This window comes from Xyrauchen texanus, chromosome 23, assembly GCF_025860055.1.
Source record: "Xyrauchen texanus isolate HMW12.3.18 chromosome 23, RBS_HiC_50CHRs, whole genome shotgun sequence".
In the NCBI taxonomy this organism is placed as follows: domain Eukaryota; kingdom Metazoa; phylum Chordata; class Actinopteri; order Cypriniformes; family Catostomidae; genus Xyrauchen; species Xyrauchen texanus.
Genome location: NC_068298.1, coordinates 34,271,620 through 34,284,889, shown reverse-complemented (window position 1 = coordinate 34,284,889; position 13,270 = coordinate 34,271,620). Strand labels below are relative to the sequence as shown.

Below are 13,270 nucleotides of genomic sequence, written 5' to 3'. Positions count from 1 at the left end.
AAAACAAACACAAAGGCAATGTTTATCTTCATTTAATGAACCAAATAGCTTTCAGTGGTGTTTGATATAAAGTGATTTTCTACTGCCAGATGATTAATCAAGGATAAGGTGTTGGAGTGATGGCTGCTGGAAATGGGGCCTGTCTAGATTTAATTAAAAAAATGAAAAAAAAAATTTAAGCCAAAGCCACTTTGGCTTAAATGGTTCCAAACTTTTGGCCGCCTGTGTATATGCACATTTTATATATAATTTGAGTGTATTTCAGTTGTATGACAAAGTTCAAACTGAATTGATAAGGCATTCATTGCTTTGACATTAATTGAATATATATATATATATATATATATATATATATATATATATATATATATATATATATATATATATTAAAATCATACAGCTTGTAAAATGAATGCAATGTTCTCGTTTGTGACCAGTTCTCCAAATGTATAATAAATACATCCATTGAAATCTGGATTCACGGTTCTTCCTTCATGATTGGTTCAACAGTATTTCGTTACATGTTCTTCCAGCGGCGTCCACCAGTGGGCGCAAGACGACACTTTTACAGCGCAAGACACGATGAACACGAGTGACGTCACTGGGAATTTCCAGTAAGGAAGTCAAACTGTCTATTCAAACGAAGTTGTTGATCTCGGCTTTATTTATTGAGTTAATTCACAACCATTCATTATAATCGATTGATCCACCGGCCTGTCTAATCGCAGTGGACCGTCTGCATATCCATGTCCAGCAAACGCAACCACCATCGTGAATGAGAAACCTGCATTGAACTGTCTATCAGCTTACAGTAGTTGACTTAAACGTAACATGGCAAAATAAGTTACAACAAACTTGCCTCTGAAACCCAGACCCAAACTGTCCTGAACATCGGATATTTATCAGGAAAGGTAAGCAAACCCTTGGAGATCGAGCCATGCTTGAGTTGCTCATATTGCCATCTAAAGGTTGTTGTGATACTTCGTATCAAGTCCTGCTGAACTTCCTACTTCTGCCTCAGAGGCCGAATGCTCATTTCAGCTATTTGATAAGCTTGTTTGGGTGAGTAATACAATCTCATTATGCTATGAACATGCTTTGTTTTTGTTGTAAGTGGCTCAAGGGCCAACAGAAGATAGTTATAAGAAATGTAATAAATATAAGATGGCTGTGTCTCAAATCTACAGCATTTGTGGGCATTCTTCGCGCGTTCCGAGAGTCCAGTATTCGAATCAAAATTACGATTCAGCGCAGCTCGATTCGAACATTACAAACGTGCCTATGCTGCTCGTCGAGTAAGGCAACTCACTTGGTTTTGAGACAAAAGCCGTTTGTTACAGTGATAGTGGCTGAGATGTGTAATAACTGTGTAACTAGTTAACTTAAGACGTATGCATCAATAGCCACAAATTAGTTCATAAAGAATATGTAAACATGATAGTGTAAATATTCTGTTTTGAGACCACGATATCCAGTATTTAAAGGGATAGTTCACCCAAAAATGATCTCATCATTTACTCCCCCTTTATGTCTTCTCAAACTCGTATGAATGTGTATCTTCCACGGAACTCAAACAAGGCTATTTAAATGAAGAAATGTCTATTTGTGCATTAAATGCAAGTGAATGTGACCAACTTTTAAGCCCCAAAAAGTACATAATGGCAGCATAAAGGTAATCCATTTGGTCTCCACTTGTTCAGTCCATATCTTCAGAAGTGATACAAACGATTTTGGGTGAGTTCAGACCAAAATATAACTTTTTCACTGTACATCTTGCATTGCAGTCTCTATGATCGATCGTGTTTTCAAGCTTGATTACACTTACTAGTGCTTGACAGGCAGAGCGCTAGATGGCACACTAGGAAGTGTAATCAAGCTTGATATCGTAATTCTGATGATGTACAGTGAAAAAGTAGTTCTATTTTTGTCTGTTCACACACAAAATCGATTGGATCACTTCAGGAGACAATGATTAAACCACTGAAGACATATGGATTACATTTAAGCAGCCTTTACGTCTTTTTTGGAGTTTGAAAATTTGGTCACCATTCAGTTGCATTGTACAGACAAATTGACATCGATATCTCCTTTAAAATATCTTCGTTTTTGTTCCGCAGAAGAAAGAAACCCATACGAGTTTGAGGTGACATAAGGGAGTAAAATTGAGAGAATTATCATTTTGGGTGAACTTTCGCTTAATGTTTGGGATTTCCATTAGTCTAATATCAAGTATATTCAATATGTTAAGTGGTCTCAAAGTGTTTAGACCTGTGAATGGATGAATTTAATTGATTTTGATAATAACATTTTGGTTCAAAGTGGAAACAAATCTGCAAACAAATGACGCTAGAGCTATTCTCAGAACTAAAACATTTCTTGAAGTTGTAAAGTGGATAATGTTTTAATTTCTCTTCAGGAATCATGGCTGGAGAAGATCCATACCTCCCGGCTCATGGAGGGGTGAGGAATTGTTTTGCTGCATTTTATCTGGAAACTCTTTGAAATGCTCATTTATTGAAATTAAAATGTGAATCATCATTATTAGGTATTAGATATCATAGCATGAAGCTCTTGTAGTTGTAGTTCTCTTCACAGGATAAAAATAGACTTCAGAACTCTGCATACCACACTTTTTGTGTTGTTTCAAAAGCATATACACCTTTGATGGCATACAAGCCTGATAGTAAATGATTAAATTTGAAACAGGACATATTAATTTGTGTAAATACCACAGCATCAGACAGGAAGCACCTCTTAGAAAGCTAAGTAGGTTTTCTATTTTCCTGCCTTCTGTGGGTGCAACTTCGACACTCTCAATATGGCCCCAAAAACTTTCATAGCTTTCTGTATTTAAATCTGCATTGTATTGACAAACCACCCATAATCCAGTTTTGACAGCCACTAAATGCTCTGATGAAGCAATACACTGTAGTTCACCTAAAAATTAAAAATGCTCCTCATTTACTCACCCTCATGCCATCCCAGATGTGCATGACTTTCTTTCTTCTGCTGAACTTAAATGAAGATTGGAAGAATATTTCAGCTCTGTTGGTTTATACAATGCAAGTGAATGTGACCAAAACTTTGAAGCTCCTAAAAGCACATAAAAGCAGCATACAAGTCATCCATATGAATCCAGTGGTTTAATCTAAATCTTCAGAAGTGATATGATAGGTGTGGGTGAGAAATAGATCAATATTTAAGTCTTGTTTTATTATAAATCTTCACTTTAGCTTTCACATTAGCCTTCTGTTTTTGGCGATTCACATTCTTCATGCATATCGACACCTACTAGGCAGGGAGGAGAATTTATAGTATAAATGCTCTTAAATATTGATACTGTTTCTTACCCATGAGTATCACCTCACTTCTAAAGACACTGATTAAACCACTGGAATCATATGGATTACTTTTATGCATCCTTTATGTGCTTTTTGGAGCTTCAAAGTTTTGGTCACCATTCACTTGCATTGTATGGACCAAAAGAGCTGAGATATTCTTCTAAAAATCTTTCGTGTTCAACAAAAAATTTAAGTCATACACATCTGGAATGACATGAGGGTGAGTAAATAATGAGGGAATTAACATTTTTGGGTGAATTGTTCCTTTAAAGGTATAGTTCATTAAACAATGAAAATTGTGTGCAATTTCATTTGTGGGCGCTTTTGAGCTATTACCTAATTTTCTGAATACCTTTCATGAATCGAGTGTTAAAACAATGCAGACAGTACTTGCCAATAAACAACTCTATCAGCAAGCGCAATTTATGCTTTGTGAAATTTGTAAAGTTATTTATGAAGTACCATACATGTTTCACTGATTTAGATTTGTATATTTTCTCTTAAGTACATGGACACATTGGAAACATTCAGAGAAGACCACCTATGGATGCCTATGGACCAGTTTCAGACCATCCAACACAACAATAACACACTGAGGGCAGGTAAGAGACCCCAAAACTTTTTTCGGACAATCAGTGTCTCGATAACGACTTTACTGAACGGATGAGGAAAGATTAGCCTTTGCTTCCTCTTCTTCATGTCCTATTCCTTTCTCAAGAAACACTGCACCCTGCAGACACTCCAATGCAGCATGCATGTAGCTCAGTGATGTTCTACAGCAGTGACAAACATTGTTCTAAGACCTCATACTTTCTCGACAAACCATGGTTTCGTGATGTCATACGCACTCATACGTGTATTGAATGGGTTTGAACTACAAGAGCATATCTATTTTTCCCCAATTTTCACTTCCTCATTGGATTACAGAGATACAGTTGAAAACCATGAACCGCTCCTTACCACTGTGTGGTTGCATGAAAAACCCTGTGTGAGATAAGTGCAGTTTTGGTGCGGCTTTCAGCATGCTCGCTTGATCTACCTGAGCATGCATGATGAGCTCAGAACAAATCCTTACAGTTCTGGTTTATTATAAATGACCAGTTTTAATGAAAGACTATGAGAAGGCTTCGCTTAGGATTTGTTGAGCTTTGAAGACTTTCATTTAAGGTACACTTTTGGTTTCAGTTGTTAGGGGTTATTGATGTAGGAATAGTACAACCTAAAAATGAAAATTCTGACATAATTTACTCCAAACCCATATGACTGTCTGTCTTAGTGCAACAGAAGAGGGGGGAAAAAATATATATTCCGGTCCGTCTTTTACAATACAATAGCAGTTGAAAGGGACTCACTTTAAGGGCACTATTTTAAGAGTGCTAGCATTAAGTGCAGCGCTATGCAATAAGTCAGAAGTGCAAAGTCAGTATGCATGGCCATGAAGTTTTGGTATGTCCATAGTGACACGCTCTTTTTATAATTATGGAAAATTTGATTAACTTCTGAATTTCAATGTACGGTCAGTTAAATGATAGGAAATGTAAGTATAATTAATCATTTTCATCTACTGACATGCAATCATGGCTAGTAATTACAGTGATTGAATCAGCTTTCACTTCTACCAGTCTATTTTGATAAAAAAAAAAAGAATTATTCATGCATTTAAACATGAAAAGAATAAACCAAAAATATTTCTACATTCAAATGACACTTTAAGCGAAACAAATTTATAATCAAAATAACGAAGTGGTACAAAAATCATATCAAATCCAAACATTTTACTCCTTTTGCAATGACTTGAAAATCAATCTCAACAACAGGTGGAAAATTACCACAATAATAATCATACCACATATAAAGATAACAATAAAAATAATTGAAAAAATAAACTATGACCTCTAGAAAGTTTAATACAAATCTCAAGTGATTACCCCTGAAAAATTGCGATAGTCAGGGACATTATTTTATGTTCTGTATACTATCAGAATTTGGACATAAACTTTATTACCACCTGCTGGTGGAATCTCCAAATTGCAAATTCAGGAACTGAATTTGATCTTTGAGTTCAGAGGTGATATTGAAACGTCTTAGCGCAACGACCTGTCTCTCAGGAAAATAGCAAATTGCGCTTAGTGCCACTTCATTTACATACAATACACCCCAGAGTTTGCGCGCATACACCCACAATAGCGCAAACATTCCCACCCATAGCCATTTGCATTTTGAGCTAGCACAAAAATTACCCTTAGAATTAGCACTCTCACGAAAAGTGGATAAGACGTTGCGCATGGTCGTAGGGTGTAGCGCTGCGCTTTGTGCACTCACGAAAATAGAGCCCTGAAGCTTAATAACACCCTAAATTGGCATAAAAGTATGCAAGGTAGGCATACAATTTAAATCCTAGATTTAAGCACTATAAATCGTGCAAGTTCTGTGATTGTGCCACTATGAACAAGCTTCTCTCATAATGCTCATGAACATGCAACAGCCGTATTGATTTTCACTGAAAAATTCCATACCTTTCAGGTTGTTTTCACCCAGATCGTATGCTGTTCACACTAATAGCTATTTGGAGAGACAAAGCAACCCGAAGTCATTAGCTTTCAATTTGAGTTGGTGATTTGAGTTGCTTCACGCAAATGTGCAGTAAGGCGGGCAAATAAAAAATCTAATATGAATACGAGTATTCAAATGCAAATATTTGTATAATTTAAGATATAAATGCACATGGATGTTTGCCAAGCACTGACATTGACAAATAGGCCATTCAGATCACATTTTTGAGCTAAAATAGATGCAGTGCAACTAATAAGACAAAATGCTGGTGTCATGAGACAGGTTTTAAAGTTTGAATGTCCTTTTATATTGAGGCAGCCTATTAAAAAATGTAGTGCTCCTGCTCTAGACGCTGAAAAAACAGCAAGACACGGCAAGCTACATAGAAAAAGACAGACAGTTTTGGAGTGAACGGCCCCTTTAGTGGAGGTGTTTGGCGTTTTTTCTTGACTATGTCTTGCTCCCTCAGTGTTTAGCTGCATAAGCATTAGGTACGAACATAGAGTACAACTGTGTTTAATGAAAAACACTGTGGTGTCAATGGTATTATGAAGCTGGAGTCTGTGGTAGTACCATGGCACCGGTATAGGTGCCAATTGAAGTGTTTCTTTTCTCATTTTAATGTTTTTACATAAGATTTGATAATATGAATTGACTAAATCTTTTAATTTATCATTTTACGCACTTTTGTTTACAGCCAGATATGTTCTTTGCAATAAAGATTAGCTATAACACAGTGTTGCTTGGTTTGCATTGAATCGATGCACCCTCTTAAAAGTGAGATGCCTTGTAGCTTTTTTTAACTTGAATAACAGTCAAGTAAAAACGGCTAGTCCTACGACTTGGCGACCTACAGCTATTAAAACACTGTCAATGTGAATGCTCTTTTAGCTTCAAGGTTCCAATACCCTGAAAGTCTTTTGAGCTTCATCAGGCTAACTACTTTGGTTTGAACATTTGCATTCAATCTGACACTAGAAAAATGAATGAACATTTTTAGTTCAGATATCAAAACCGCAGGTGCACAGATCTGTTTTTGACTTGAGACACCGCCTCATCAAAGCTATAAGAGGTGGCTCATGTTGAAGACAACCTGCTTCACATAATATACGCACGTACTGTAGATCTGGACTATTTCCTAATGTGATTGAGTTGGTGTTGGTGGATTCAGTGAACCTGGGCTAGAGGAGGTGAAATTCTGCAGGTTTGGCAGCAGATTGATTTAGCTCCACTTCGTGAAGGATGTGGTCTCAGTCCCTGTACAGCACAGGAAGAGGAAGAGGCATACGCTTCTGTGGAAACACGTGGTACAGTTAGAACTATAGCCTTGAATTATCTGCAGAAAAAACCAGTTGCTAAATGAACATTCTAATACATTTGACATCCAAAAATGTCCCTGTGATTTAAATTTGAATTCCAGTCCCTTTGAGTTTCCCGCTTCTAGCTGAATTAACATCATGTTTGATCATATTTCTGTTTCAATGTCTCAACAAATTACTAGAGCAATGGAAAACTACACAAAATATTATCAGCATACCATCTATATGAATCATCGATCTAGCAATAATTACCAACAAGGACAGCTTCAAATCAGGTTATCATTTGAACATGACTGTTTAAAGTCAACATGAAACAACATTGACAACCCGTTTTACTTTCATAACATAATTTATTTCTGAGTGAAACAGGATATTCAACTACAAACAAATTGTTGGACGGAACTCCATTTTATCCATCAGGAATTTATTAGATGGTGAAAAGTGACCGGTCCATACCAGAGTTTGCAGTCAATCCTGAAGTACAACTCCCCGTCGACTATAGCGACATGTTTGCAAAATGATATTGTGTGGTTCCTTACACGAAACGTGGCAGTCCAGAGGACAAATGCCCACTGTGTGGCGCTAAAAGCGAGTTTTATTTTCTCCCAAGCTCATGATGTTTTTATGTTTAATGCTGTATCAAGTTTTAAATCAACAAAACCTACCTCACTTTCCTAAACCTAACTGATAGTGTCACCAAAAGCAAATGTGAACTGACAAATGCAATTGCTGAATCAACCACTTCACTTTTGGCTCACATGTTGGCGTTCGTGCTCTTCAGGTAAATAGACCTATACCTATGTAATGCATTGTAGCCCTCTAGTGTTAATTTCACCAGGAAAGTGACGATGCACGTGAAAATCATTTTGCCAAAATGTAGGTATAGTAATGGATTCTAGGAGACATGGTGGGATGAAACTGCTGAAAATGAAAGCTGTTGATTCACTGATATATAGTTCACAAGCGACCATTTGGATTTCATATTGAGTAAATGTTTTTTTTTTTCTTATCTCTCCTTTTGCAGTTGACGGACCTTTTGTGCGAATTATCGAAGAACCAAAACAGGTAACGGATATAAGATTTTTCCTCATAAATTTGTCTGACAACTTACATCACTTAGACTCTCTGTAGCTTTTGCTAGTGTTTTGGCCTGGTTTAGTCTCAGTAAGTCACTCGTGGTCTAATGTGTTGTTAGAAAACTGGTTACTTAAGCAACAGGCAGTGAGAATAACAAACTCATTATAATTGTCATCTCCAGAGGGGCTTCAGGTTCCGCTATGGATGTGAAGGCCCCTCCCACGGAGGACTCCCAGGGGCCTCCAGTGAAAAGAACAGGAAGTCTTACCCACAAGTCAAGGTAGGTTCAACATGACAGAGCTCTGCTGATACCCTGAGATAAATGACCCATTTACTTACGGTTTGCATTGGTTGGTATATGAGGTTTAGATCAAGACATGGGTAAACTTTGATGTGTGCTATTTTTGTTGTTGTTGTGCTAATCAAAAAAATCTGTTTGCTATCTTCAGTCATTACAAAAAAAAAAATACTTTTGATTAAACTTTATATTTTAAATATTTCTAATAATTTTTTTTACGAAATTTATTATCATTTTTAAGAAATTTAAAGGTGAAGAATGTAATTTATTTGTCCCTAGCGGCATCAAACGGAATTGCAAATAATGACTATTCTCATACAGGTTTCCCCAACATTCCTTGTGAATACTATTGGTCGGACAAATAGATTTTGTACCCCAAACCTATGCCATTGGTTGAGCAAATATTTATACTATTTCTGGCTCAGAGAGGAGAAAATATTTTAACAGTGAAAAAATTTCACTCTTCTCCTTGAAGATTTAATCTTGAAAGTCTCCCATTGATTTACATTGTTAGAATGTCCACCTTTCAAAATCTGACTGACAGCGATGACGTCACTGTAGTAAATGCATTCAGAATTGACCCTTCACTAAGCCCCGCCTTAAAAGCGCTTCTGACCAATCCTGTTTTAGCAACTGTTGCCCTGCCGTCATTACTCTGACCCGCATTTGTTATTTTCCAATGACAACCTATGGGAGTAATGTGTGTTTGAGTACTTTTAAGTGGGATTTTATCCAAATAATCCAATAATCCAAAATAATCTCAATTTAAAACATGTCAGTGTTTCCCATTAATTGACTAGACTATGGTGCCCGCCACAGTCTAATTTGCCCCGCTACGGTCTCGTAATGAACCGAAAACATTTTTACACTTCTCATCTAAAATATTTTTGCACTTCACAGTCTCATAATAACATAAAATATAAGGTTGTGTTTTGCACTCTCTCTCGTGCGCCATTCAGTTCAGTCAGCTCCTCCCCCGCTGCTGTAAACTCACGCGCTCACACACACTCGCAGATATCTGCACGTGGTCATTGTGGGTTTATTCAGGCAGTGAGACAGAGATGCCCTGCTCTATTTCTGTGGAGATGATAACATCCAAGAAACAGAATCTCGAAGTCTTCCTTCATGAGAAATAAGGGCTTGTGAGTTAATCAGAGAGCCTTAAAATAATGTGAGAAAGTGAAAAATTTAAGGCAGAAATATTTTACTATTGCATAATATAATTCATATAATACAATATAATGTAATATAATAGCTATACAGGTTGGCTGGGTTTCAAAAGAAGGACCCCCCCCCCCCCATAGTCTCACAAACTCCAGTGGGAAGCACTGCACATTGTTGTTGGTTCATTTGTAATAGTGACACGAGTTACCCAGGGAGGATACCTGCAGTGTTACTCTTTCTTTTTTTAATATATAATCTTTAAATAAATCTGGAGAAATTAATGTTATGGATTAAACTGTGTCAGCCCTCGTTCCCAAATGAACATTTAACATTTGCAACGACACCTACATTTGCTCCAAGATAAATTAAAGCTAATAACTGAACGTTAATTAATGTATTGATTCAAGTCATCGTAAAAGCGATAGTAAATAAACAGTTAAATGAAGTTTTTCTCTTTTCAAGTGACTGTAATAATTGTTTGCCTTGATTCTGATTCACAGTCTCCACAGTTTAAATTACTGTGTAATTTAACCATTTATTTTCTGAAAAACATCAGATAAATATGCATTACAATGTCACTCTTCATACCAGCCCACGTAAAAATATTATCCATTCTGTTTATGAGAATATTTTGCCAAAAAATGTGTCGTCCACTGCAATCTCCCATTTATTACATTGTGGAGTTCTGCAGAACTTGTCAGAGCAAGCAACCGTAACCAAGGGGGTCGGAGCTTAATGAAGTGTCAATTGTGAATGGTGTTCTTTCTCGCATTCATTTCACACTGAATTGATTAAAGTGATTTGTCGTGCATCTGTTTATGCAAAGACGATGCCGTGTTATGTGCAAAAAGCTCACGTACAGTCAATGGAAATCATGACATGTACTGAGTGTCATGACTGTGTTAAAGCATCTTTTATTTCACATATTTCATGTATTTACAGTACTGTGCAAAGGTTTTAGGCACTTGTGAAAAATGTTGCATAGTGAGAATGTCTTCAAAAGTAATGACATTAATAGTTTTCATTTATTAATTAACGTCATACAAAGTCTAGTGAACATAAAAAACGAAATCAATATTCTGTGTGACCACCTGTGCCTTTAAAACAGCACCAATTCTCTTAGGTACATCTGGATACATTTTTTCTTGGTTGTTGGCAGATAAGATGTTCCAAGCTTCTTGGAGAATTTACCACAGTTCTTCTATCTATTTCGGCTGTCTCAATTGATTCTGTCTCTTTATGTAATCCCAGACTGACTCAGTGGGGCCAATTAAAAAGCTGATATTATGCTATAATGGGCAGGTCATATAGCCTGTCTCTATGTGAAATTCTACCCCTCATGAAAAAACATTGATGCATAAAGGAATAGTTCAAAGGAACTAGTTTAATGGAATAGTTGGCTTTTTATTAGGCTTAAAGGAATAGTTCTTACCCAGAAATAATAATTATCTCATCATTAACTTGAAGGATGTATGATGTATTTTTGTCCATACAATGTAAGTCAATGGAGTTTTAAATTTTCAAGCTCCTGAAAGGACATAAATGCAACATAAAAGTAATCAATTTGACTTGATTGGTTTTATCCATGTCTATAGAAGCTACATGATAGCTTAAGATTAGAATCAAAGCAAAGATGTGGTTCTTATTGACCAAAGATCTTCATTGAGCTTTCTAAATGAAGAGATAATTATCATTTTTGGTTCAAATAGCTCTTTTCCAGTCAGCTCTCCTAAGCAACCAATTGGCCTGGTTGCTAGGGTGGGTAGATTCACGTTGGGGTAACCTCCTCGTGGTCGCTATAATGGGATTCTCACTCTCGGTGGGGCACGTGGTGAGTTGTGCGTAGATGCTGCAGAGAGTAGCGTGAAGCCTCCACATGCGCTAGGTCTCCGCGGTAATGCGCTCAACAAGCCACGTGATAGATGCGTGGATTGAAGGATTTAGCCGCGGAGGCAACTGGGATTTGTCCTCCGCCACCCTGATTGAGGCGAGTCACTATACCACCACGAGGACTTGGAGTGCATTGGGAATTGGGCATTCCATATTGGGGAGGAAACAGCTCTTTAATGCCAACAAAAACTATCAATGAGTTTGTTTCAAATGTATTGCTACATGGAGTCCTAAAGGAAATAAATATTTAGACATTCTAGATTAATATCTTATGGGACATTTTTCACTGAGATAAAAGTTATTAGAGGATGCGCAATGTGAGTTGCATCAGTCACTGAGAGATCTCACCTCTTTATAAATCAGATATTAAACAAAAAATGGGTTGGACAATCGTTACTATTTAAACTGTACATCATGTTACATTTCCTAAAGTTACTTGACAAATGGCCAAATGACCAGAAAAACAAAATTTTTATTTTTCTTGCCAAAGCCCAATTTTACTCTCATTTGGCAAGAGACCATTTTTTTAAAGTTATTTCCTTCAGGAAATGCAAATCTAGTATGACATAGAGGTGTAGTATTAGAGAGACCTGTGTGATGTTGTGGGCTCTTTCATCAGATAAATCAAGCTTATGCAATATCTGCTGGATCACTCGGCTAAAAATAGTGGCTGCTGTCTCTTACAACTTCAGGTCAGTTATTTTGGACACTCATTGGCTGAAAGTTGGGGAAGTAAGAAAGAGAGAAACCAGAAGCAAGCAAAAATGAAAGAGAGGGCAGTTCTCCTTGATGACAAAAGTTCGTTTGGGAATTTCCTCAATGTGTCACTTGGGTAATTAGTGGGAAGGCTCATTAAGTGTGACGCGGTGTTAGAGATGTGAAACGAGGTGTGTGGCAGCTCGCCCCCTCTCACTCCAACACACTCTGACTGACACACAGCAAACACACAAACATACTCGCATACATACAAGGCGTGTGTTTGCTTTCCACATACACATTTGAGTGACAGTGGGTTTTGCTGTGATGTCAATGTATTGCTCAGATGTTTATTCCAAGTTTTATTGAATTACCTCACTGTGACTGGGTGTGGCAAGTTGAATAGGTGTTGAATAGGCATTGTTGGCATGTAAATGTGGTCAGTCATATGTTAATTTCAGAAACCTGAGCATTTCAAAATGACAAAAAATATGGTCTTTTTGGACTGGGGAGGAATTTTTGACATCTAAATGTGAACTCTCAAAAGGTCAGGGAAAATTTGGTTTCTGAAATGAGCCCTTTAATATGTTCATCAAGTAGGTTAATGTAGGGATTTCCGGTTCAACGATTTGTATACCATTGCTCACACCAAGGGGAAATTAGCTGTGCAGTTGCTCACAGTGTACATCAACTGTTTACTCAGCTGTTGTGAGCATTAGTGTTTGACCCACAGCCAGATCTGAGAGGGTGATGTAGGGAATAATTGGTCAATGTATGGATTCATGATATTGTCAAACGCTTTTATCTTTCTAGAGGGCCTTTGTTAGTATTCTTTGATATTGGCTGGGTATTTTTTTCTGGGGGTTGCCTTTTCTATGTACATGAGTCATTTTGTCCCAGAGAAAGTGTATTCTGAGCAACATTTGAACTTG

The 13,270-nt window shown here is 37.1% G+C and overlaps 1 protein-coding gene across 2 annotated transcripts in view; it reads left to right on the top strand.

Moving 5' to 3' along the window:
* The first annotated feature begins 610 nt into the window (after positions 1-610).
* The window catches only part of LOC127663299 (nuclear factor NF-kappa-B p105 subunit-like), a 42,747-nt gene continuing 30,087 nt past the window's right edge, over positions 611-13,270 (top strand). The window contains exons 1-5 of one of the 2 annotated variants that reach the window (XM_052154817.1): positions 611-911; positions 2,417-2,460; positions 3,847-3,943; positions 8,238-8,278; positions 8,472-8,570. In XM_052154817.1, coding sequence (XP_052010777.1) covers positions 2,422-2,460; positions 3,847-3,943; positions 8,238-8,278; positions 8,472-8,570 — 276 coding nt within the window. In that variant the 5' untranslated portion in view covers positions 611-911; positions 2,417-2,421. Of the gene's footprint in view, positions 912-979; positions 1,063-2,416; positions 2,461-3,846; positions 3,944-8,237; positions 8,279-8,471; positions 8,571-13,270 lie in introns of those variants that run through there. The other variant, XM_052154818.1, reaches the window with a different exon arrangement.